Source organism: Ptychodera flava, chromosome 7, assembly GCF_041260155.1.
Source record: "Ptychodera flava strain L36383 chromosome 7, AS_Pfla_20210202, whole genome shotgun sequence".
Taxonomy (NCBI): Eukaryota; Metazoa; Hemichordata; class Enteropneusta; family Ptychoderidae; genus Ptychodera; species Ptychodera flava.
Window position 1 is genome coordinate 10,740,222 of NC_091934.1, and position 24,790 is coordinate 10,765,011.

Sequence of the window (24,790 nt, forward strand, 5' to 3'; positions counted from 1 at the left end):
TTTACTTACTAGGCCTACATGTTACATGAGCATTTGTACTCAGTGCATGTAAAGGGAAACAGTCGTCGGAACTGCGCCTTAGCGAGTTTCTTGTTTACGAACAATGTATTTCGTGCACGATATCCAGATGCACCTCATCATAGCTGCAACATTTAAGTTACATTATGACAGACATGTTTTAGTTTTCATAAATCACCATCGTACCTTGGATACAGTGTTTACATTGGTTGTACGGGTCCCATACGGCCTTTGGGCGCAGTCCCGACGACTGTATCTCTTGAAAATAAATTAAATAGACACAGGCACTCGCATCTTTCTCGGATGGCGTGATATCAATTAAGATTTCAATTGCGACTCCTCGAAGCCCCCCCCCAAAAAAAAAACAAAAACAAAAACAAAAACAAAAACAAAACAAAACAGTACCAATAAGCTTATTTATGTATGACTCACCTAATGTGTAATGCACTGACTGATATCACGCTAAGTGTGTAACTCTACAAATGAATGTTTTTAAATCCCATAAAATTATCAAGGAAATGTATGATTTAAATCAAATCATCACCCCTAGAAAAATAAGAGGGTCTTTTGCGCATATAAAAAAAACCGAAAGAACATCACCGCTCTTAACTGAGGGCGCTAGTTGTTCTCAAGCTCGGTCCAGGTGGGTACAGTTTTTCCGTGGTTGGTCCGTTCGATTCTGTATAACAGTCGTACTGAATACTTGCACTGTAATTTTTCTAAATGTATCTTGTATACTTATATGCAATACATACAAATAACAATTAGCTTTAGGTTTGAGATTACACGTGTGGTACGTTTAAGTGAACGAGGGCAATTTAAATATGGCGGATAGGCTACAAACTAAGTGAAGGTGAAAATCGAGTGTGAATGACCTGGGGAGTCAAAGGCTTCAGTTGACTTAGTTACTTGTAACATCAGCTTGACCAACATAAAAAGCCAAAACAGTGAGTTCTCTCCTTGTCATTTTAAACATTTCGATCTTATTCCCTGCTTGTACAGCCCGTCGATGTACACCTATTTTTGTACAGACTAACACAGTATGCACAGCACAGCGCATGTGACGTTACGTCTATTTATATCTACACTGACCGTAAACCGCCTCTTGATATTGACATGTCCGGAGTGTTGACAGTGTACTCTTGCCACTAAATTACAATCAGTCCCATTCAGAACAAACCAAAGTCCATAATTTCACACTTCAGCGTACAACACCAGTTCATCGCTGCCAACAGTACGCGTACGCTCAACTTCACCCAGGCTGGAAAATCCTACTGGCCAGCAAGCCAAGCGCTTCTCAGAGGTAGGCACCATAAAGTTGAAATGTACGTCAGTTTTATAAAATCACATTTATAGATACACTGTACCTAGACTTTGCAAAGGAAATGCGTGATCAGCTAAAATTGTTATAGACAGTACTCCTCAAATTTGTAATGTAAACCCGTATTGTTATCGTTACAAGTTTGTACTTACAATGAGGGACGTGAAATTGATCGTGTTGTTTGGTATTTCATTGTGTTGTTCTGACTTGCACTGCCATATCAGGACAGCCACTGTAAATCATTCTCGTTTTTTATGTGTGATCACCGCTTTTTTTAATGCCGAAACCGTTGAGCTCAACTGAAATGCTAGGTAGCGAATCAAATGTTTTCAAACTATTCAAACATCGTACGTCCATGGTTTAAATCACAGTCGCTTGTAAACCGATACACAACAGCCGCTGTGTGGTAATGCTGGTATGCATAAGAAATCTTTGTTTTATAATGTAATGCATACTACACAGTGGCCGTCATGTATTGGTTCACAAGTGACTGTGGTGTAAATCAACACTGTCAAACTCAAAGTGGTACCCTTTAGTTGTACTGAGGGTTTTTTTCCCTGTTTTAGGTCTTGTTTGTACAAGTGTGGTTTTATTTTTTGAAATGCTTCATTATTCCTCATCTGTTAGCAGTTTTGCCTGATGATAAGGTCATGGTAACATCTAAATACTAAAAAGCAAGTGTTTTACTCATAAAAACATTATGACGACCAATTTCTGTAGAAATTGGCCATCATTTTAATAACAGATTTGTCTCTTTCTTCTTCAAAGTAAAAACCCTATGTATGAGACTTCATGTTAAAGATTGTAATGTTTCGTGAAAGTGAAATTATTCGTTAAGCATAGATGTTATTTCAGTTTTTTGGATTTCAACATCTAACATCCTTGTTTCTGTGTTGGTGTGCTATATTTCCAAGAAAAAGGAACTATTCCCAAGCCATAGGCGTGTCTAGGATGAGCATGGAATAATATCCTGTCAAAAAATCAATGCTACTGTGCAGCAACACAACTCCATTTTATCACTCCACACTCCAGGAAGTAGGGTATAGCAAATACCAAGTACAAAATCTGACAGACCATATCTCTTGCAACATTACTGCTCGAGCAGACTGCATAGTATTTGAACACATTTCACGTGACAGACTGTCATGGTATATTCCATTCACAGAATAAAAGTAAAAACATTTAACCCTTGTCAAGTGGGTTAAAACCAGCGAGGCATAACAGCTCTCATATATTGCATTTTAATAAACATTTGATATTTGATGGCCCCTGAAATCTAGATTCTGTAAATATAATTTTTACTGACTAAAACTGCTAAAACATACCATGCCTAGTAGGTGAAAATTTGTATAGATTTGGTTCAATATGGCTTTGCCGGTAATTAAGTGACTTCAAGTAGGGGAAGTGATACTGTCTGGCAGATTAGGGCGATGCAGGAAAGATAGCCACTGCTAGGCCAAATTATTCACTCCTCTACCTGCATTTCATTTTGACCATAAATTTACAATGTAAGCTGCCTTTGTAACCAGGGTAGAGTGGAAAATAGTTTCTGATAATTGTTTGCTTGAATGAATTCTCTGAAACTCTAAATTTGCAAGGAACACTCTGAATTGAAAGTGCATGATCTAAAACAGTATTTGATTCGATCAGCAATATGAACAATTGTGAACATAGGTTGTGTTATTGCAGAGATCTTTTGTTTTTTATCGCATTGAATACTTGATATCCTGATCAAATGTATTCATTCATGCATAGTGTGAGCACAGTTTTATGTGTACACTTCAGCTGAGTCATTTTCAATGAGGAATATTTTTTTGCTGACACCAGGCATTACATATTTAGTTGTACAAGACTTTGTTCCCAAAGCAAAGTTAAAGTACTGCTGTTCTGTTGAAGTACAATGAAGAATGAATGGTTAGAACAATGGGGGTCATTCAGAGCAATGATGGAATGTTAATTGCACTGTAAAACATGTGAATCATGTACTGTAATAGAACATCAAGATTGGTGTGTGCAGAGATAATGGTTTATTTTTCCTGACAACTTCCCTATTCAGATATTGTAAGATTTGAAATTTGATCATCTTTATACATGTTTGGTGTCCTCAATATTGGCCAGACAAACAAGTCATTGCATTAGCATGCATGTAAACACAGAGTATTACTTTATGGTAATTAGTGAACAATTCAAATAACCAAATTCACTGTAAGGTCAGTGTTTGTTTGTTTTGTCTTGCTGTGCACATATTACTGAAAATCAATCAGGAAATGGATTAAGGTAATACAAAGGATTCGAGTATCTAGGCAACGGTTGCTAAGGAAAATTTGTCAAAGTCCTGAAAATATGAGTTGCAAAACAATGGCACCGTAATCGAGCAGACGCATGGTTGCCGATCATGGAATGCGTGACGTCATAGATATGCAGATTAGCTCAGCATGATTTTGAAAAGATTCAGCTCAGGGTTCTGCCAGAGTTCCAAGAGTGCTGGACGGCTCATTAATATTCATGAGCATTAATATTCATGAAAAACTGTAACATTTATATGCTTGTATTTTTACATTCTTGGGGCTTGATATACAAATAATAGCCAATTCCACTGTACCTTCAAAGTATTTTTTCAGTTTTAACTGAACAAAACAGAAAGAAAACAATCTTTAGTAGTTGTAAAGGAATCTTTTGAAGCTTCTGAAAAATAATGTACCACTTTTTTGTCATCATTTTCCTGTGCTTATATCATCCCTCACCACTATGAAGTTTGGATTACCATTGCACTGTACCAGCATCCAGTGTTTTTTCAAATGACCTAGGTGGTCTTGTTACTGCTCATGCGCAGACTCTACAGAGTTTAAACCAAGAACTTAGGGGTTGGCTAATCGGCCATAGTTTTGAAAGTGGAATTTCTCGATGTCAAATTCACTTCAATTGCTTCTTGATAGTCATTGTAGAATGGGAAAATTCACAAACAGAGAGGCTTGTTGCCACGGACAAGTAACTTTTGGCTTATTGACCTGAAAAATAAGTGAGTGTTCATTGATAATTCAAAGACTGGATTCGTTGACACCAAACTAGCTCGTGACTTTCAATTGCATGCAGTCTTTCCACAATGCCACTCATTGAGTTTGAACTGAACATTGAAGAGTACGTTTTAGTTAGAAGTCCTGTTTTTGTGCTCATTTTCGCTCCCGTACTTCATTTTTGTGGTGTTATAAACCTTGATACAAAGCAAAAAAAAATTCAGTTTTTCTCCTTCTTTCGATCGTACAGAGATACTGCAGTATACTGTGTGACAGGAAAACCGTGTCTAGTTCATTAGGGCGATGATCTTGTGAACGTACGTTCAACATTCAACAGCTGAACAGCTTTTCATATGCAAAATCAGCGTACGGTAATCAACCAGTGGTATTGTTTAAATAGCATTTTATTGAAAGGCATTCTATAGTACCATTGTTTTCATCAACTCTTCATGCAATTTTATGAACTGCTTGACCTCAAAAGTGTCACTCATAGACATTCATGTTGATTGTTCAAAGCATTGAACTGCAAGTGCCGGTCGGTCACTTGTCAATGCTGGTCGGAAATTCTGAGTGCCGGACGGGCCCGTCCAGCGCCGTCCGGCGTGGGCAGAACCCTGAAGCTACTCCAAATTTGCTCAAAATCCCCTGAAATTTTACACAGTGATACTTGACATACTCCTTTAAAGTCCTGGGCATGGATTTGGTCAGCCGTGAAACAAACACTATGTTTTGAAATGGCAATGTCTACTTTGTAATTTTGTACAATTTTCAATCCTATTCTTGCCATATCTCAAAAATTAGTGAGAATTTTCTAAAAAACGCATGCTTAGCTTTATTGTTCTCCGCTGTGTCTACAATTCTGCTGAAATTCATTTCAGCAGATGGAAAATTGGCCAACTTGAAAGCTTTTAAACATTGACATAACAGCAGAAGGTAATAATACATAGAAAACTATGTAAACCGTAATGATCTTCACATGCAATAGTGTGCATTTGGAATGCTGCCACCCTTAGCAATTGCATGCGTGTTGAATCCTTTCGTATCGCCTTAAGCAATTTTTTATTGTCAAGCACATTCCATGAACCATAAAGTTTTTCTAACAGTGTAAGGCACAATCGTTGATTCTCTCGCCTTCTTCAACAAGGAACTGACAGAGCAGACGACAAAAACTTGGAACAGAAAACTCAGCTTGGCATGTAATTTGACATGTTGAGTGATGGCACTTTTAGACTCAATGCGAAAAGTGGGAAATTACCTTTGTCACTCATCTATATTACATGTATATGATGTTTTTCATTCCAACAGATTTCTGTTTCACTGAAAGTTGACATCATGGAACCACGTCACAAAGATATTCTCAGAAGAAACCGTGTAAGACTGGCAGAAGAAATGGTGCCAAAGTTTATTTATCCCAAATTGATTGAAAGAAACATTTACAAACCATTTATGATTGAAGACATCGAGGTAAGACCGGTTGTCTGAACAGTTTGTGGTCAAGAGTAAGAAAAGACCAACTCTACAGAAAAACCATTGAAAGAATAAATAATTGTTTCATATGAGAAATATTAGTAGTGTTACGTGTATGTTGCTATGATAATTTAATATGTTATCAAACTTGATCCAGTATTGATCTACAGAGCTCTCTTTTTATTCAATTTGACAGCAGAACACTTTGAGTATCAAAGTCAACTTTTGTCGCCTTTATAACATGACCCAGTCAATTTTTTTCAAGTTTATCCTAAAATTTTGATCAAAAGCTGTAGCCGAAGAAAAGTGATGTCCATTTGGTCATAAATTATCAGGAAAATTACAGAAAAAAATCATAAAAATTTTAAGATGTTGCACTAAAATTTTGGTCGGAAAAATTACAGCTCTTGAACAGCTAAATTCACAAGATTATTTCTGTGGTGCAGGCCTTCAATCACGCAAGGCTTGTAAAGCACCAATGTATTTCATCATGACTTGCCCACTTAACAGAACAAACCTACATAGCTACCTAATATACATAATACGTACATACTGATAGTGGTACAAATATCCATACATACCTACATACCACTTGTTACATACATACATATAGACACACCTATAAACATGTTTTCTACTGCATACACTTCCATCCTACACAATGACATAAATGCATTCTCTCCTCTGAGAATAAAAATGTGTGTTTCAAATAAGATAAAAAATACTTCAGCAAATATGTACATTTGTGCTGATTTATACATACAAAGTAAGAAAACAAGCATTCATTTTGAGCAAATCTTTCTCGCCCAATCCTTTTCAAAATATGCACAGATGAAGATAATACAACTTTTTCCTTGATCAATGAATATCCCTTACAATGCTGCCACAAATACGCAGTGATGATATGACAAAAGTTGAAAACGGGTGCATTGACATGTCTACATACTCACCTTCCCTGTGTTACATGTGGACAATGAGGAATACACTTTAAACTCTGTTACTTGAAGACTTAACCCTTTCACCACCATGGTTTGGTCCAAAACCCATTGTTATCAATGGTGACTGTGGACCTGTTTACAGGGAATCGTGGGTGAACAGGTTAAGATGATCATTCAATTTTTTTACTGAACAGGCAAAAGGTTCAAGATACAACCAAAACAATGAGTTACTGAACAGCATTGAAACCAGAGGAAGATTTGCATTTGATGCCTTCGTTGATGGACTGATAGATTCAGGACAGACAGACCTAGCTGAGTTGCTGAGGCCAACAGGGCCCATACAGAACCCGACAATACCAACAGCTCTTCATCAACCCATCTATACAGAACGAAATAATATACAGGCACATCCAAGTAAGAATTAGTAATCTAGTGCTTGTACTGTCCATTAACTCTTTTGAGCGCCAAGGTCAATTTTTGTCGCCCTTATAAAATATACCTTAGTCAATTTTTGTTAGATTTTTGGCAAAATTTTGATAAAAAACTGTGGTTGATGAAATATTGAGTTCATTTGGTCCAAAATTATCAGAAAATTCACAGAAAAGTTCATAGAAATCGGTAAAATGTTGCACTAAAATTTTAGTGGGAAAAAATACAGTGCTCAAAGGGTTAACACTGGGACACTTGGCAACTTTCCTGCTGTAGACACTGTTCTTATCAAGATGACTTGAGGAAAATGATGGCCTCCTGCAGCTCTATTTTGTAAACAATGAAAATTTTTAAGAAATTAGTCTGCTACGAACATGCAGGACTTTTCAAGCATTTGTGTTCTGATGTGTGCAACCTGCCAGGTACGAATAATTGAAAGAAAGTTATCAATTTTTACCAATCGTTGAGTAGATATATTTTTCACAATATTCCAAATTTCACTTTGTGAGAGGAAGTACCTCTGTCTTCAATGCCAATCTTTATTTGGACTGCATATTTTTGATTAAATTTCTCCAGCAGACTTCTGTTAAATTCTGGTCATTTGTTATCTATGTAGCATTTTGTGTCTCTTATCATAAATGCTAAGTTTATCATTGAATAACATTGTTTCCTCTAGATGTGTGGCCACCTCCAGGAGTGTCTGGCGTATTTACTGATAGACAAATGAACATGGTTACAACACCATCCAAAGAACAAACAGACTCAGATGAGGTGAGTGACCTTTGCGTGACCTTCCATGTGCAAATTGTCAAGCAGTGTGAACACTGAAATGCCCGATCTCGTTTGTGCTATGTTGTCTTCCATGGCATCATGTGATAGCAAACAATTTGTTATCAAAGTTATTGCTTACTTTCAAAGACTTACATTTGGTTCAAAATTGCATAACAGTTCCAGCCCAGTAGTTAATAATCAGTGTATGCGCGAAACTAGTAAATTCTCACAAACTTATTTTAGCTTGAAAGTAAAATCATAAAAATAATGCTAAAAGATACAATTAGCGGGGGCTTTAATATTAAACCTTTTCACTGGCAGTGTGTTTGATTTTATCATAATTGAAATAAAATTAAAATAAAATTTTAATGAAATCTATGTGTCCTTCATCTTGTGCAACTGAATTCTATCTTCAAATCAAGAATTTTCATTTGCATGATTTTGCATTGATTCTTGTAGATTTATAGGATGAAATCCAAACCCAGAGGCTTGGCATTCATCCTCAACAATAAAGTTTTCACAAATGGAATGAAGAGACGAGAAGGCTCTGACATTGACTGTAAAAATTTACAACATGTGTTTAAAGAGCTTGGATTTGAAAACCATGTGAAAAATGACTTGACTGGCAAGGTAAGGAAATGCCATATGCAAAATGGATCAGTTACTAGAGTGTATAGGTAACACACTTAGAGTAATCTATGTGTATTAGTATTTTTCAAACACTGCATACAAATGAACACAAGTGACATTGTTTAATAACAGACCTGAATCAACACACATTCATGTAAAGATACTTGCATCACAATTTAATGTCCTTGATGATGGCAGTGTACAATATATTGCTAACCCTGTTATTTGCTTACAGTATTTTCTAACTTAGGGTAGTAGTGAGTGGAATATGGTTTGCAAACCTGAACAATATTTCTGCCATTCAGTAGTATGACACCTTAGAGAACCACTGTAAAATGACCCTGGGACCCCTTCCAGGTTCAAAGACTCCCTCTTTGTTAAAGACACTGGATTACACTTGCTTGTATAAAAACAGTACATGAGTGGGCTGTCACTGAATGCAGCTTGTAATCAGGCTTTACTTTTTGTATAAAGCATGTATTTTTCTTTTGAAATGTAAATCATAAAACCGTAGACATGATTGCTTCAGCATCAAGTGAAAATTTTACCTTATTACCCTACTAAACACTTCATGTGGTGAGGAGAAATGACGGGGATACTCAACCGGTTACTTCAAGCTTCAAACTATCTTTATTTTAAAACTGACATTTTGGCAAGACACAGATTACCTTCCTGAGGGTAAATACTAGATCATATGAGGTCTGGATGGAAACCATCGAGACTGAAGAATCTAGTTGAGTACATCCATCATTTCTCCTGGCTGTGTCAAGACTTAGCTGTACTCCTGCTCCTTCCTGATGACTTCAATAGTTGTAGTTTGACTGAGTCTATTTCTTGGAATACTTCACATGACTAATATTGTCAATATACCCAAACAATAACTGGCAACAGCAATGTTACAGTGGTTTGTAGATTTTTCCCAACTCTACAAAAACCGGTATTGCTCCCTAAAAATATCAACTTATATCTGTGTTCTCCATTTGCTTGTTTCACTTTCCAGGAAATACTTCTTCAATTAGATAAATTCGCTCAGATAGACCACTCAAACTACGATTGCTGTATAATTTCCATTTTGACTCATGGGATACAAGGTTCAGTATATGGAACGGATGGTGAACTTATCAAGATTGAAGACATCACGTCCAAGTTCAATGGTACAAACTGTCCAGGCCTGCTACGCAAACCTAAGTTATTTTTCTTGCAAGCATGTAGGGGAGGTAAGAGGTCAACTAATGTCAAAGTTGATGTAGCATGAGTGAAGATCATGACTAAATGATACAATAATTTCAATAATTTATTAAGAATGGATCTGACATGCAAAAATCTCAATGGATGGAAACTTGAAAGTTTCAGTTTGTATATGTGTAGCTTCATGACTATGGCTGTACACTATCATTCATCTACCTATGCTGTCTGGTGAATAAGTTGTATCAGCAGATACGACCATTTGATGTCAATGCACTGATAAGGTATGGCTTGTTACATGTTTGTGGTGAAAATCAAATATTCCTTGAGGAAAGTTTGAGCAAATTATAGTTGACAAAACATGGTTTGCCAACAACACACTGACACCTAAAAGTTGGTGGGCTTTGGAACAAAGGATGATATTGTAAAGCCATAGTCATTAAGTTGTTGGTTGATCATAAAAATCAGAATTCAATTGGCTTGAAAATTGACAGGTTCAGCAGCCACCTCTCCTGTTGGGTAATCAAGATTGACAGATTTGCCCTTGACTCATTCTCATCCCCTTGGCATCACTTGATATTGATTGACTGCAGTCAGGCCAAATTGCTAATTGGAATCTGCAGTATTTACACCAAATATTAGCAGTTTACAGTGAAATCATCATTGACATTGTCTTTCCAAACATGAGATTAAACCATGATGACCCAATGGTATAGGGGTGCCAGGCTATCAAGGGAGGATGAGTCTAAGACCCAGATATGGCCAGATTGGCAGACTCACTATCAGAGGATGGTGAGTTCAAGATTCAAGCATGGTGTTACGCCCTTGAGCAAGGCACTTTACTCCTTGCTCTGAATTGAGTAGTTGGTGACGGGTGCCTCATCCTGTAAATGGGCTTCATGCCTATTAGACAACGGAAGAAACAAAATGATGCCTTACCTGTGAATTTAGTATGATTTTACTCTTCTGCATAGGTTAATCCCTTGACAATGAATCCATGGTGATAGGATTGAAGGGACAGTAACTGTAACTTTTGATGATTTTTTTGCCATGTATGGTCTATATGTCAATTACAAAGTCTTTTTCTACTTCCCAGATTAAGGTAGAACGCAACTCGGGGACAGATTTTCGGACTCTCAAACTTTAACAATTCTCTTCTGATATACCACATGTGGGGGGTTCATTTTAAAGGTCTTGGTGTAAGAAAACTTTTCACCAGCTTAGTTTTTCAAAATTCGATTTTTTTTATTTTTTGCCGTAGTAGAGTTAACACAGGGATGGCGGCCATTTTGAATTTCAAATATTGGCAAATCTTCGGTAATTTGTTTCTCTAGTACCAAAATTTGCCAGTGACCCCCTCTTTTTATTCTTGATTTTGAAAGAGCATGGTTGAAAGATTCCTTAAGGAAAGTTTGAGCAAAAGTTTAAGTCTTTCACTTTCGAGGCGCATACTACCTTAAGTTGAAACTCACTATTCAGCTTGTCAACACAGCATCTATCTATCTGTGTAAAGTGCTCAGTTGTTGTTTTCACTTGAATTCATGTCAGGACCGTACCTGACTCGCCAACAATAGCAATACAGTGTATACATGTACAGGCTGAGCTGACAAACTGAGTACTGTGTGTCTCAGCATGCTTTTGGGCGTAGAGCAACAAACTGTAGTTGACATTTAAAACAAAAATAGAAAAAAAACCATAAAAGTTACAGCTACTGGCCTTCAAGAGAATATTTATTACAACTCATTTATGCTCACATAATTTACATCCATTGTTTTTCCACAGAATCATTTGACAGAGGTACATCAGTAGACGCCATGGATGCTGCAAGAACTATTCCAATTCCGGGCGTTGGGTCAGCGAACGAAGAGAGGATGCAAGTAGATGAAGCAGTGGCCGAAATGACACCTGAACAGGAAGAAGAGTTGGCAAAGAAGATGTTGGAAGTTGAACTGAGAGATGAAGTTGATGCATTTGCATCAAAACAAACCGTGCCTAATGAAGGTGATATGTTGCTGGCCTATGCTACTGTACCAGGTATGATAGTCTATTGCAAGTATAATATGTGCTGTGGATTCAAACTTTATCAATATCTGACAGTTTCCCAGTCTAAGTCAGACACTTTGGTGTGTTGTAGCTGTATCCTTTTTCTTCCTTCTCTCTGTCATGTGACTCACTGCATGTCCAATACTGCATACTGATATGGTTGGATTTTTGTCTTAATTAATTCTTTTCCTAATTGTTGGTTCTAGATGAAATGAAACTAGGAAATTAAACATGAACCCATTAAAAGGACAAATTTGGCCATTTTTTCATGAAATTTGTTTGATACGAGATAATACTTAAATTCTTTGACATGTTGAAAGATACTCAATGAATTGGTGACCATGCATGTATTTGACCCCGGTTTTAGACATGATACATGAAACCATCACGAAAATGAATTAATGGTCATGACCATTTATTCATTTTTGCGATGGTTTCATTCATCTAAAACAGTGGTCGAATATATGCATGGCCACCCATTTATTCAGTTTCTTTCAACATGTCAAACAATATCAGTAGTATCTTGCATCAAACAAAATTCGTGAAAAATGGCCGACTTTGTCCCTTTAACTATGACTTTAATACAACTGTGTGTTTTCCCTGAAATAAGTTTTCTTCTGCCAATGATCATATATCATTTCTAGTGTTTCATGTTTCATATTTGGTTGCCTGCACAGGTTACGTATCATGGAGGAATTCAGAGAGAGGTAGTTGGTTTATCCAAGCAATTACAGAAGTCTTCCTTGCCAAGGCCGCCACTGAAGATGTACTTTCAATGCTGACCATGGTATGTACATGTCCAAAACATATAAATTCATTTATGACCAGGGACTTCGCATGTAAAATAGTACCCAGGAATACAGCCTGAATTAGCCTACTGTTTGGAATTTCAACTTTCTTAGGGAAGTAGATAACTAACAAAAACACCGTAAACATTGTCAAAAGTTACAATTACCGGGGTACACATGCTTATAGGTGGATCAAATCATTTTCAGATCCACTGGCCTAGGGGACAGATTTTCAGGATACTGAATGTTCTCATACCATTCAGTGCTGTTGTACAGTGTGTGTTGACTTTGCTATCATAAGCTGTGGGAAATTTGGACGTGCATCGCTTTATTTTGTCAGAGTCAATATTTCATAATTTTCTGAAAAACTGTTAGAATATTTGGTTTTGTGAAAAAAGTGGACACCGTTACCATGACTCAAACTTTCCTTGTATGATTTTGTCAGTTTCATTGAGCAAAGTATCAGCAAATGTTTGAAATTTCTACATTTAAGAAACTCATTATGATGCGATACCATTGTCCTAAATTACACTTTTCCTTTCCTTTTCAGGTCAATGCCAAGGTCGCCCTAGCATTTGAATCATCCTCAGGTCGTTGCAAACAAATGCCTGCACCAGTTACAATGCTGACCAAGAAACTTTACTTCTTTCCAGGATTTTATCAAAATTGATCCATGATCCATTTTTAACATGTAATGTATCATCAAGTAGTGTTAAAGAAATGTTTTGATCTTTTGACTGTTCAGTGTCCACAAGAATATGTACAGGTGTACAACTCACTTATTCTGTTCTTCGGGACATACAGAAATGTCATTTTATTTTCCCTTGAGTACCACAGAGAGTACATTTTGTCATCAATAACTCTAGCATGGCTCAAAACTTAAAAGCAACGCCACGTGTTATTTATTTACCTCAAAGTAAACTTACAATTATAATGCGTAATTTATCACCTGCCTGGGGGCACTCTGTATTTATTAACCTTTAACCTGTAGGAATAACATGATTAAGCGCTTTCCTAGGTTACTGGTGTTTGCTGACAAACACTGCCCTTCATAGGTCTGTCCATGCTAAAATTCCAAACTTAGCATGACAGGTGATATAAACATAAATTTCACGAGTTACAGAATTCAAATTTTCAAAATTCAAACCATCATGGAAAAATGGGAAACAATTTGATCTTTTAATCAAACATGACTTAGAAAGCAAAGCATCTGCATAACAAATATTCTTCAGTCTTTCATTAAAAAAACATTTAAAGAAGATGGATATTTTTCTTGAGTTTCAGTAACTATGCTGTTTAAGTTTGATTAAGAAGCAATCATAGCAGTCCAATAGTCATACTAAATTGATATAATCCGTGATGGACCCTCTGCATAAAGCCAAAGGTTACCAGAGGGTCAAAGTTCAAAGAGCCAATCATGACAAGAGTATTTGCTGCCGCTATCAGTTGTCACATTATACCAATGAATGCATTTACTATAAAGGTTATTTTGTTGGTGAAAGAATTTAACCAGTAAATCATTTGAACTTTATCAATAAGTGAGACAGTTAGCCTCATACTGAAGTCAAATGTTCATAAAAAATAGTTACAGTTATTATAAAGCCAGCAAAACATCATGTAGCTAAGAGTATCATTTGTCAATTCCTCTCAGAGTTTGAATAACGACAGACGTAGACCCTGCTTAATACACACATAATTGCAGTGCTTTTGAGTGAATTGTGAAACCACCACATAAACTTCTGTATATAGTAGAATATCATAACTAGGTTAAAGTTAGTGTAGATAACTCTGCTGTCTGGCTGTACATCATAAAAGAGACGCTATATGCATGTAGTGACAAATGATTGTCTGTATTGAAAGTTAAATGTTTCATTTGATGAAAATATTGGAATAATGACACAGAAAAGGAAATATGCATTTTATTTGAAAGACAAAATTGTCAGGTCCAGGCGCCGTCTTTAGTAGCCTAGAATCATTTCCGTCCGCTTGGGTCGGAGGTACGGAGGCAAGCGGATGGAATAGGATTCTAGGCTACGTCTTTAGTTGCATGCAGATTTCTGTTGAATGATTATTACAAGACACTGACACATCTTGTTAAAATTATGTATGTCCAAATATTAAGTAGTCAAAATGCTTTTCAATGCAAAATTTAATAATTGACATGTTCATCAATACAGGGGCAAGTGTTGTATTTTATACCCACAGGAATAGATAGTCAAACTATTTTAATTTCAAAAACAGGTGTTGTATGCAGTCAGCATGTCAATATATTTTTTATGACGTCATATGTTTTAACAAATAGATAGGATAATAGTATTTGAAAATCATGTCGATGAAACTCTGTACACGATGAGCATATAAACAATACGTTTGTGTTCAAATACAATGTCTTGGTTTGGCTGTCTTCTGTTTGTAAGGGTATATTTTGTGTAAGATTACATTTTAAGTTTATCATTCATCTCCTTGTTTCAGTCTACATGCCATCAGCTGCTTGCTTCTCTTCATTACTTATGTCACTTTTAACTTTTCTCAGTCTCACTCTGAAAGCAAAATTGTATACCTCTGTTGTGAGTTTGATTTCCCTAAAAATATACTTAACAATATGGCAAATAAGTCCTCAACATGAATTCCTTGTCACAGCAACCAAATGTGTACTTTGTATTTGCTTTAAAAGCAGTTACCTGGACTACATACAGTACATAGCAGCCACACAAAGTATTCATTTCTGCTTTCACAAACACCCCTTCCCCTTATGTCAATTATTTTGACAGACTAGGAGTCACTGGACAATACTGTTATTTGGATGCAGTGTAAGAAACTGCAACAGTCTGCTTCTGGTAGATCTATTGTTTGGCTCATATCACTTTGTTTTCATTTTTTTTAAATGGGTAATTTAAGATGTTCTTCTTCTGTAAAGTGAAAAAAAATGTTTGATAAACATTTAATGGATGAAATCCTGAAATATAGAACAATTATCTTACTTAGACTTTGTCAAAGTCTAATCGGATGAAATTTTCATTATTAATTTATTTGTCCAACCTCAAAAGTTCATAATAGGGTCAGGCAGACATTGTTGATTTCATGTTTGTGGAAAATGTTGCTCCAGAATTACTCATTGGTGATTTGCATATCAATTGGTGTCTGACTCATCAAATAGAAATGGTGACAGATTGCACAATTGAAGTTGTAAAACTTCTGCTTACCGAGTAATATTTGCACGCACAAAATATTTTTAAATTACTTTACTTTTTTGTGAATTTAATTCATTTTCCAGTGCTCTCTGAAATTCTTTACATGTGAATAACTACCTGAAGAGACAATTATTTCATAATTTTTTTTTACCGTCATGTAATTAGAAACTATAGGGTATCACCTTTGTATGTTGGTGTCATGCAGGAAACAGAACAAATTGTACTAGTCAGGAAGAAAATGAAATGTCTCTGTGGTATCAATCATTAAAGTCATACTTTTCAACATAAAATACTTTTTGTGTTCGTGGTGATGTACGTTGACGTCTTTCTTCTTTGCACAGCATAAAGGATAAGACACTTTAATTATTAAAAAAAATTGTCAACTTTTGGAGCGTGAAAATCCAATGGTATATCCCTTTCATAGCCAGGCTACTTTTCTAATGGGTCATTATGGAAAGCGTGACCCAAGGCGACCTTAACTGCAAAGCACAGCTTCTGAAACTAGAAGCTCAAGTCCTATACAAATCTACAAAATATCGTGTTTACTGAAAAAGCTCATCTTTGGAAGTCTATATATTACGCATTGGCTATGCCATAGACTACCATCACAGTATCAGTCAAGTTTACACTTCTACAGTCCAAGTTTTGTACATACCCCTGAGTGTATTAATTTTGCTGAACTGAACCTGATTGCATGATAGAATGTCTTAATAAATCATATCTCATAATTATGATGTGCCTGTGGTATTTATAGTTGTTATCACTGACTGGTGGATGCGTCTGTGCATAGATAAACCGCCAGAAAGGGCAGATGCCAGCATGTTGTTGTCTGCTGCGCTGCACATCCGGTATCGCGATATCGCGCGTGATCAACTACGAAGATGAGATATGTCAGATCTCGCGTTATTTTAATGAGTTCTCGTGGTTGCATGGCTTCTCCTTTCCTGGGGAGCGTGAGTGTTAAATATAATCAAGGTAAAGCAGTGAGGGTACAAAAGAAGCTGTTCGGCGCCGTTCAGTAGTTGTCTGAATCATGGCTGAGGGTCAGGATGCTGGTACGATGGATGAGAACATGGAGACATCGACTCAAGACACAAGTACCGGTGAAAGCATGGAGGGACAGGACTCCCAGGAGGAGGGTGCCCAGGGACAAGATCAACCGCATCAGGATATGCAGGAAGCGAATGATGAATCGAAAGCTGTGACCCCTGCTAGGGATGAACCCAAAATCATAACACACGAGTGGCTGGTGAAAAACGTGTTTAAAGACACAGAAACATGTCTCCTCTGGTGCGTTGATCGAGGACTGCTTTGTTGGGAACGCATATGCACAAAGTGCAGGGACAAACAGACGTGGACTAAGGATATTACGGCTTCAAAACAGGACGGCTTTGTCTTTAGATGTGGACGTCCATGCAGAAGCAAAAATGGACTTCGTAAAGGTACTTGGTTTGAAGGTTCCAAACTTTCGATTAAAGATATTCTATCAATCATTTACTGGTGGTGTTTCAACTTGCCCCAAACGTATGTTCAAGTGCAGCTCAATATAACCGAACATTCAACCGTTGACTGGTATAGCTATTGTCGGGAAGTATGTGCCATGACACTTGAACGCTGTAGTGAACATATCGGTGGACCTGGAAAGGTAGTTGAAATCGACGAATCAAAACTAGGGAAACGAAAACATGTCCGGGGCCAGCAGACGACCAAAAAGTGGGTTTTCGGCGGTGTCGAGGTGGACAGTCACGCGAAAAAGTTGTTTCTCGTAACTGTTGGGAATACAGACACAGACACCTTGTTGCCAATAATTTTGCACTGGGTCGCACCAGGAACAACCATTATATCAGACTTCTGGAAGGACAAAGAAACCCTTGAAGGACATGGTTACACGCACGTCTCATCAAACAGCAAAGCCTTCAAGGATTTGAGAACAGAAACATGTACTGACACCAGAGGGCGATGGCTTAATGTGAAGAGGGGCCTGCCTAAGTTTGGTACACCTGATGAACATCACACCACCGGTCGCTTTGCTGAATGGCTGTACCGCCAAAGGTTTGGTCCCAAAGCTACCATGTTCCAGACCTTTCTTGACCATATCCATGAACTACATCCCGGACGTTAACGATATGTGGGAAAATGGCATTCGAGTTTCCATCCGTGCAATGTATGAGAGCCGCATCACCTCATGACTTACAATAAAATTTGCATTTTCATGTCTGAATGATGAGAGCGGTACCTCCATAGTGTTTCCACTCTTCTTGCAATTACTAACCCTAGTGATTGACTGGCTTACTGGAAAACCTGGCCCGAGATGAGACACCCAAGACGACAAAGGCCCTTTGTGTCATGATCAGAAAATCGCAGATTTGCGCCCCCATGATCATGGTCTCACATATTCCCAAACCATGTAGGAAAAGTGTTTATGCCTAGTCCTTTGCACTACCAGTAATATTGTTTCAATATGACACAATATGTTGAAAAGATTGTATCAAACAGACAGTGCATGTCAAGGAAATGAACTACATATAGCTGCAATAATTGTAGCCCGGCCAAAAGCCATACACCTGCTTTTTCTGTCGTGTTGTGTAATGCCAAGCTCCTGCCGGCCAGTGCTACAGCCAACATGACAGAAAAAGCCGTCGCACGGCCCTATGGCTTCAATTATTACACCTAACCTGCATAAGGAGTAATGCATTGAACTCTGGGCTGTGATGGTTATTGTATAGAAGAGGTGGTGCATCCGAGTAGGTTTGAATCTCATGTCAGACTTGCGTAAAAGTGGACGGGTAATTTTCAGCTAGCTCTTGTTCAGCAGTAGATCATGCTGGAGTCTTATTTTCTTTGGTTCACATGAAATTTCTTTGACATTTTGCTGTGAACAGTCCTCCGCCGTGCTCTGACATCAGACTTGCTATCACGACATGTGTCAAAACTGGACTTACAACTGTTGACTAAGGCTGTTAGGTTATCCAGAATTCTTCTCAGGTCAACTTGGGTCAGGCCAGGTTTTCTGGTAGACCATGATTGACCCACTCATGGTCCCTTGTGGAGGGACCGTGACCCACTTTAGCCGCATGAGGACTGTAGCAGTCACTTACACCGTCAATCATGATTCTGCACTGCTATGGACACCCTAGTAAACACTGAGCAGTGATCATGTGTGTGTGTTCATAAAATTTACCTCCATCAAGCTAGGGGGTAGTAGCAACTTTTCTTGTCTAGATACTTCAAAGATGATGTACATACATTCAACTTAGTATTTTAAGATTTTGCTGTATGCATAAATGTGCTTATTTTTAAATTCATATTTATCTTCCAAAATTTGCATCTCAAAAATTATGTATAGATACATGTTGAACAGGGTACCAATACTTGGCTATTCAAGTTCAGATCTTTTCCTATAATCCTTTCCCTGCCAAGATTTGTTTGTTACTAGCCAGTAATGTGAGTGAAAACCAAGCATGTACTGATATAGTGTACTTCTCTTTCTACCAGGCTCCATAGACAAACCATAGAAATAAATACAACTTTGGAGAAAAGAGGATTAACCCTTTGAACGCCAAAGTCAACTTTTGTCGCCTTTATAAAATGTACCCCTCTCAAATTTTTTTCAGATTTTTGCCAAAATTTTGATGAAAACCTGCAGCAAATGACATGTGATGTCTGTTAGGTTCAAAAGAATAAAAAAACTTTACAGAAAATTCATAAAAATTGTTAAAATGTACCATGTTACACTAAAATTTTGGTGGGGAAAAGTTACAGCACTCAAAGGGTTAAGTTATTTAGACCATAGACCCTTGAGAAAAACTCCCTTAGGGAGCAGTATGTACAGACAATGATTCTAAACATTGTATTTTCTATGGATCGATCTAGCTCAGATTTTCATAAACAATGATTTGTTTTTACTGAACCTAGCTATAATTTTGTTTGTGGCAATTGTATCACAATGATGCTCTTGGTATTGTGATATTTGCTGTGATTTTTTAAAGGCTTGACCTTGACTTATTAAGTGTTAATGTGGCACACAGTAAATAGAAAACAATTGTAAAGTCTTTCCAACATAATTATCTTGGCAAATTATATGGCAACTGTGAATATAGTGCAAAATGCAAATGTGCAATTAAACAAATTTATGAATTGTTGGAAGTGCACATTGGTCTGGAATGCAGTTTTTCAGCTTAGAGAAGAGCCCCACAGAGCAGTCTGGGTAACCGAGACTAACTCAACACTTGTGGTCTCAGTCTGGGAAGAACAAGTCTCAGCAGATTGCAGTGTAGCTCCTACTGCACTTTTGGACATCTTATCTTAATATTACTGATGTCCAAAAGAGCCCCACTTTTGGACATCAGTAATTTGTGAGGTGACAAATTAAATTCATCAGTAAAGATAGTGTGATGCAGTGATTTTGGCAAAAGGTGTGACGACATAGTCAAACTGAAGCATACATCTCAAGAGAGCATATATCTCAACCTAGTAGTTACTGTTGTGAATGTTATTCCATAATCATAATATTCAAAATTTGTCAAATTGTCCATTGTTTGAGAACCAATATTTCTTAAACACCTATGTACTTACCAACATTAGATAGTTTTATATCTTATCAGATGTTTCTGTAAAAGTGATGTGTATAGCCTATCAGTATTACCTGTACAGTGAGGCACAAAGCCGATCAGAATGTGTCATACATACAAGGGAGAGCTTCTGTACCAGTGATGTACTTAGCCAATCACATTGTAGAAGGTGTTGAGATTGAATGTTTCTGTAAATGTGATGTGTGTAACCAATCATACTGCTTGTTACATGGTTCGTAATTTTGTATAAAATTGTTGATGTCAGTTGTCAAGGAGTAACAGTACAAGAGTCAAGATAGCTGTCATACAACTTTGTGTGTGGCAAAGCAAGTCAACTCAGTCACATCGAGTCTTGCAGAATCCCACTCATTTACCGGTAATGGCTTGGTCGTTGTACGCTGAGTAATACAGTATTCGAGTGACTTTATTCAAGATTTGTTTGAAAATTTCTGTTTTCAATGATTTTCAACGCAATATATTGTCATCCTGTCAGAGGTAAGGGTTATCTGCCAATTTTAAATGTAAGTTATTTTTAAACTGATGTGGTTGCAAAGCAAATCACATTTATTATCATGATTTTAAACTGATTGGAGTTAGCCACATTATGACAAATCACAGACCATCAGATATGATATGTAGAATTTGGTAAATTTTGCAGAAAATGCCATTATTTGCACAAAGACTTTTATTGCAGCACACTACCTGAAACTGAGAAAGGTTTACTCTGAAATGTATAGCTTTCTCTGTACACATTTAACTTGCCTTTTTGCTTGAAAGTCTTCACAAGGATATCATACCTGTACACTGTGTATGGGATATGATCTATGCTCACTAGATGTACTTAAGTGTCATTGAGGAACTGTATGTCAGTAAGTTTTCAACGATAATTATTGATGAAATACAAGACGAAGAAACTGTAAGTAACCAGCGTATGTGTGTCTCTTTTTTGTATGTTTGTTTGTGTGTTGTGTGCTCATCTGTCTCTTGTTTTGCAATACTATTGGTAATGAATATATACAGTCATAATATTAATTTTCTTGGGTAGGTAAAGTGAGGGGCTTGTTGGAACTGTGCCTGTCCAACTTTCTTGCTCACAGACATTGTACGTCATGCACAATATCTGAATGCATCACATCAACATAGCTGCATGTTGTGACTTTTCATCAGTCGCCAAAGTACGTTGGATGCAGTGTTTAGATCGGTCGCACGGGTCCCATAAGAACTTTGAGCATGGTTCAAACAACCCCCATCTGTCAGTTTCAATAAATTTCCAGTGAAACAATAGAATCTATTATTATTTGGCATTTTCACTTGGGTTTTACAAAGAGATTCCATCTGTCAGTGGCAATAATTAAATCATAGTTGATACGTCTAACAATATTTTAGTTGGTTCGTGTGACACTGATCCTTTCAACTTTGTAAAAATTAAGTAAAAAAGAGAAGAAATGGTGGTCACGGTATGATGAAGCTATTCTGATGCAGATTGACTTCTTTGTAAAACCTGATAAGATGTTTGACAAATTACATTTCATCAAGAAACAATAAACCCAGTAGATTGGTAATTTTCAGGTGATGACACATTGGGACTTTCATTATTATGGAGATCATAAATGAAAGGTTTTGTCAAGTACTTTTCAAAGATTGCTTGTGGAGAATATGAGTTTCAGGATTAGTTGTGGTGTTCATTCCATGGAGATATACTAAGGACATGAATTGTTGTGATTTTGCATGGACTGGAGAGGACAACAAACTGAAACGTTAAAAATGACATGTTAGTCTCCATCAATGAAGCTATCTCCTTGGTATTTATTTCAATAAGGGAATTTAAAACAAACATATATATATATATATATATATATATATATATATATATATATATATATATATATATATATATATATATATATATATATGTACACAAACAAGTGAAAGCATCATTAATTATGGCAAACTGATAACAGAGAGTTCACCACCACAGATGGCCATTGAACATGTTCTCAATGCGAAGGATAATTTTTCATAATGTTCAACACTAGATGGCGCTATAGCATGTTGATCAGCTTGCCATACCCCACATACATTCCTTATTATGCATGGTTATATTAGCCCCAGTTGCACGCTCTCTGAATATGGTAATAACGCCCACGCAAATAGTTGCTTTCGACGCAGGCGATAGGTTGAAATGCAGGGAAGAATGAAATATTTTCTCTGAGCTAAAATACATTATTTTCACTCCCCTAAGTTAATTTCAAACGTCTGTCTCATGGTTTTTACAACTCTTCCACAGAGACAATATTAAATTGCATCCATTTCCACCACATATTCTGGTATTTATTTAAAACTACAGGTTTTAAGAATCCTCTCTCATATTAATAGATTCTATGGCAGAAAAATTGCAGATGGAGAACATGGTAGCCAAGCACCTTGAACCAGGGGCTCACAAAGCATGTTGTTGAGTTGCGCATACTAATTTCCACACATGACCCACATTTTCAGTGTACAAATGTATGCATTACCCCTAACCTCACATATGCAAGTTACATTTGACAAACCTGTACTCTTCACCTTTCGTACGTGGTTGCAGAGCCAACCATTCGTGGTTCATTCTTGTGTAAAAAGGTGGAGACTAACCATGCAGGCTTTTGACATTATTCAGCTAGGCACCAAAGCTCCAATGTATACACTCTGCTCTCTTTACCTTATTACATTTCAATGTGCCTGTCATTGATGTAAGAATGGTGCTGGGGAACTACAAATCTAGGGATCAATTTGTGTATATCACCTTTCCAGTTGGCCTATTTCTTGGCAAGCCGATGTGGAAACAGGTGCACATAAGCAGCTGCATGAAAGATTGACCTACAAGCGACACCAGACCAATCCCGAGATGTAACACTCATGGTGCAAGAAAGGGCAAAAATGAAGTGCACAGGCTTAAAATGTATATGCTTTACATGCAATTATTTATAATTCACTTTTTCACAACAATGCCCCATATATAATAGGTTTGTTTCTCATTCTAGGTCTCAAACAAATATAGTATGGCAGTGCTTATTTTTTTTGCACTCAGAAGATCAAACTAGAGACAGAAAAATCCAAATCAGGAATGTTGACATGCAATACAGTGATATCTTTACTGTTCAGAACACCACTGTACATTGTATGCATGAGATCTTTCAGACAACAAATGTCTTTTCCATACAAATTTTCCTAGTAAACATGATAAGGGCTGACACAGCTAGTATGGATCACTGTGTGTGAGAAACAAGAACTTCTTCTTTGGCCTAAATTTGACATTTTTCTGCATATATTGCTGCATAAAGAATCATCAGATTTAGATTTTCTTTTGGGTCCAAACCAATTACTACTAAGCCCCGTCTAGATTCTTCCTTTTAACGACAAACTTTGCTTTCGTGTCTTCAACTTGCTCAAAACAATTGTGAAACACATTCGGCCTTTTTTCCCCAAATTTCCTGTGACCATTCAGAATCATATGATGGCAGCTAATTAACACCATCTATCAAAGGTACTCAATAATTCTGTATTATTTTCCATAACATAGATCTCACATGCATGTCTACACAAGATAACCGTTTGGATGTGGAATGAGTACAGGCAAAGCTTTAGGTTTAACCCTTCGACCACTACAGTCTGTTTTATGAAATTCAGTTGTACACAGGGAAATAGGGCCAAGAAGTTAAACACCTATAACTTGATGTACTCTTCCAAGAACAGTCAAATACAAAATCAATGATACTGCTGGGACAGTAGCACTTAGCAGTAACTTGTGATTTTTTCACTGCTTTTTATGTGTCAACTGAGAGTTCTTGTTCTACTCTCTAGAGCGTATTGAGTGACTAACTATTCAGCTTGTCAACAAGGTGTATACAACATGTGGCAATAGCAGTACCATTTATACACCAGTATGTAGAGGATGGGTTGTCAAGCTAAATACTGTATATCTTAACATGCTTTGGGGAGTAAACCAAGAAACTGTACCAAGTTCACATTAAACCCTTTGAGCACTGCAAGTTTTCCCACCAAAATTATAGTGTGCAACATTTTACCAATTTTGTGGATTATTCTGTAATTTATTTGACAATTTTGGACCACATGAACATCACATTTTATTGGCTTCAGATTTTTATCAAAATTTTAGCAAACTTTAGAAAAAAGTTGACAGGTGTATATTATGATATAGGCAACAAAAACTGACTTTGGCACTCTAAAGGTTGACATCAAAAACAGAGAAAAATTCAAAAGTTACAGCTACTGATCTTGAATATCGCACTCCAACCACGTCACACCTACTCCCCGGAATACAAGGTCCACCCTGACTGTTTAAAACAGGAATTGACTAAACATTGGTTGTACAAGGCTACACAGACATACATAATCATCTGTTGCATGCAAAATAATGACAAGAC

At 37.0% G+C, this 24,790-nt stretch overlaps 2 protein-coding genes across 8 annotated transcripts; both read left to right on the forward strand.

The window, feature by feature from the left end:
- Positions 1-828: 828 nt before the first annotated feature.
- On the forward strand, positions 829-14,567 carry LOC139136759 (caspase-3-like). Of its 7 annotated transcripts, none has more exons than XM_070704579.1 (10): positions 845-965; positions 1,224-1,343; positions 5,659-5,817; positions 6,953-7,172; positions 7,864-7,958; positions 8,418-8,588; positions 9,589-9,805; positions 11,556-11,807; positions 12,494-12,603; positions 13,155-13,424. In XM_070704579.1, the coding sequence occupies exons 3-10, from the start codon at positions 5,686-5,688 to the stop codon at positions 13,272-13,274; spliced, it is 1,317 nt and encodes a 438-aa protein (XP_070560680.1). In that variant the 5' UTR covers positions 845-965; positions 1,224-1,343; positions 5,659-5,685; the 3' UTR covers positions 13,275-13,424. The 7 variants fall into 7 exon arrangements, with proteins under 7 accessions (XP_070560678.1, XP_070560680.1, XP_070560677.1 ...); XM_070704576.1 differs by having other exon boundaries at positions 1,224-1,321; positions 13,155-13,423; XM_070704577.1 differs by lacking the exon at positions 1,224-1,343 and having other exon boundaries at positions 829-965; positions 13,155-14,565.
- Positions 14,568-16,828: 2,261 nt separating this feature from the next.
- On the forward strand, positions 16,829-17,917 carry LOC139137808 (uncharacterized). The gene has a single exon (XM_070706077.1). The coding sequence runs from the start codon at positions 16,829-16,831 to the stop codon at positions 17,915-17,917; it is 1,089 nt and encodes a 362-aa protein (XP_070562178.1).
- Positions 17,918-24,790: the final 6,873 nt, after the last annotated feature.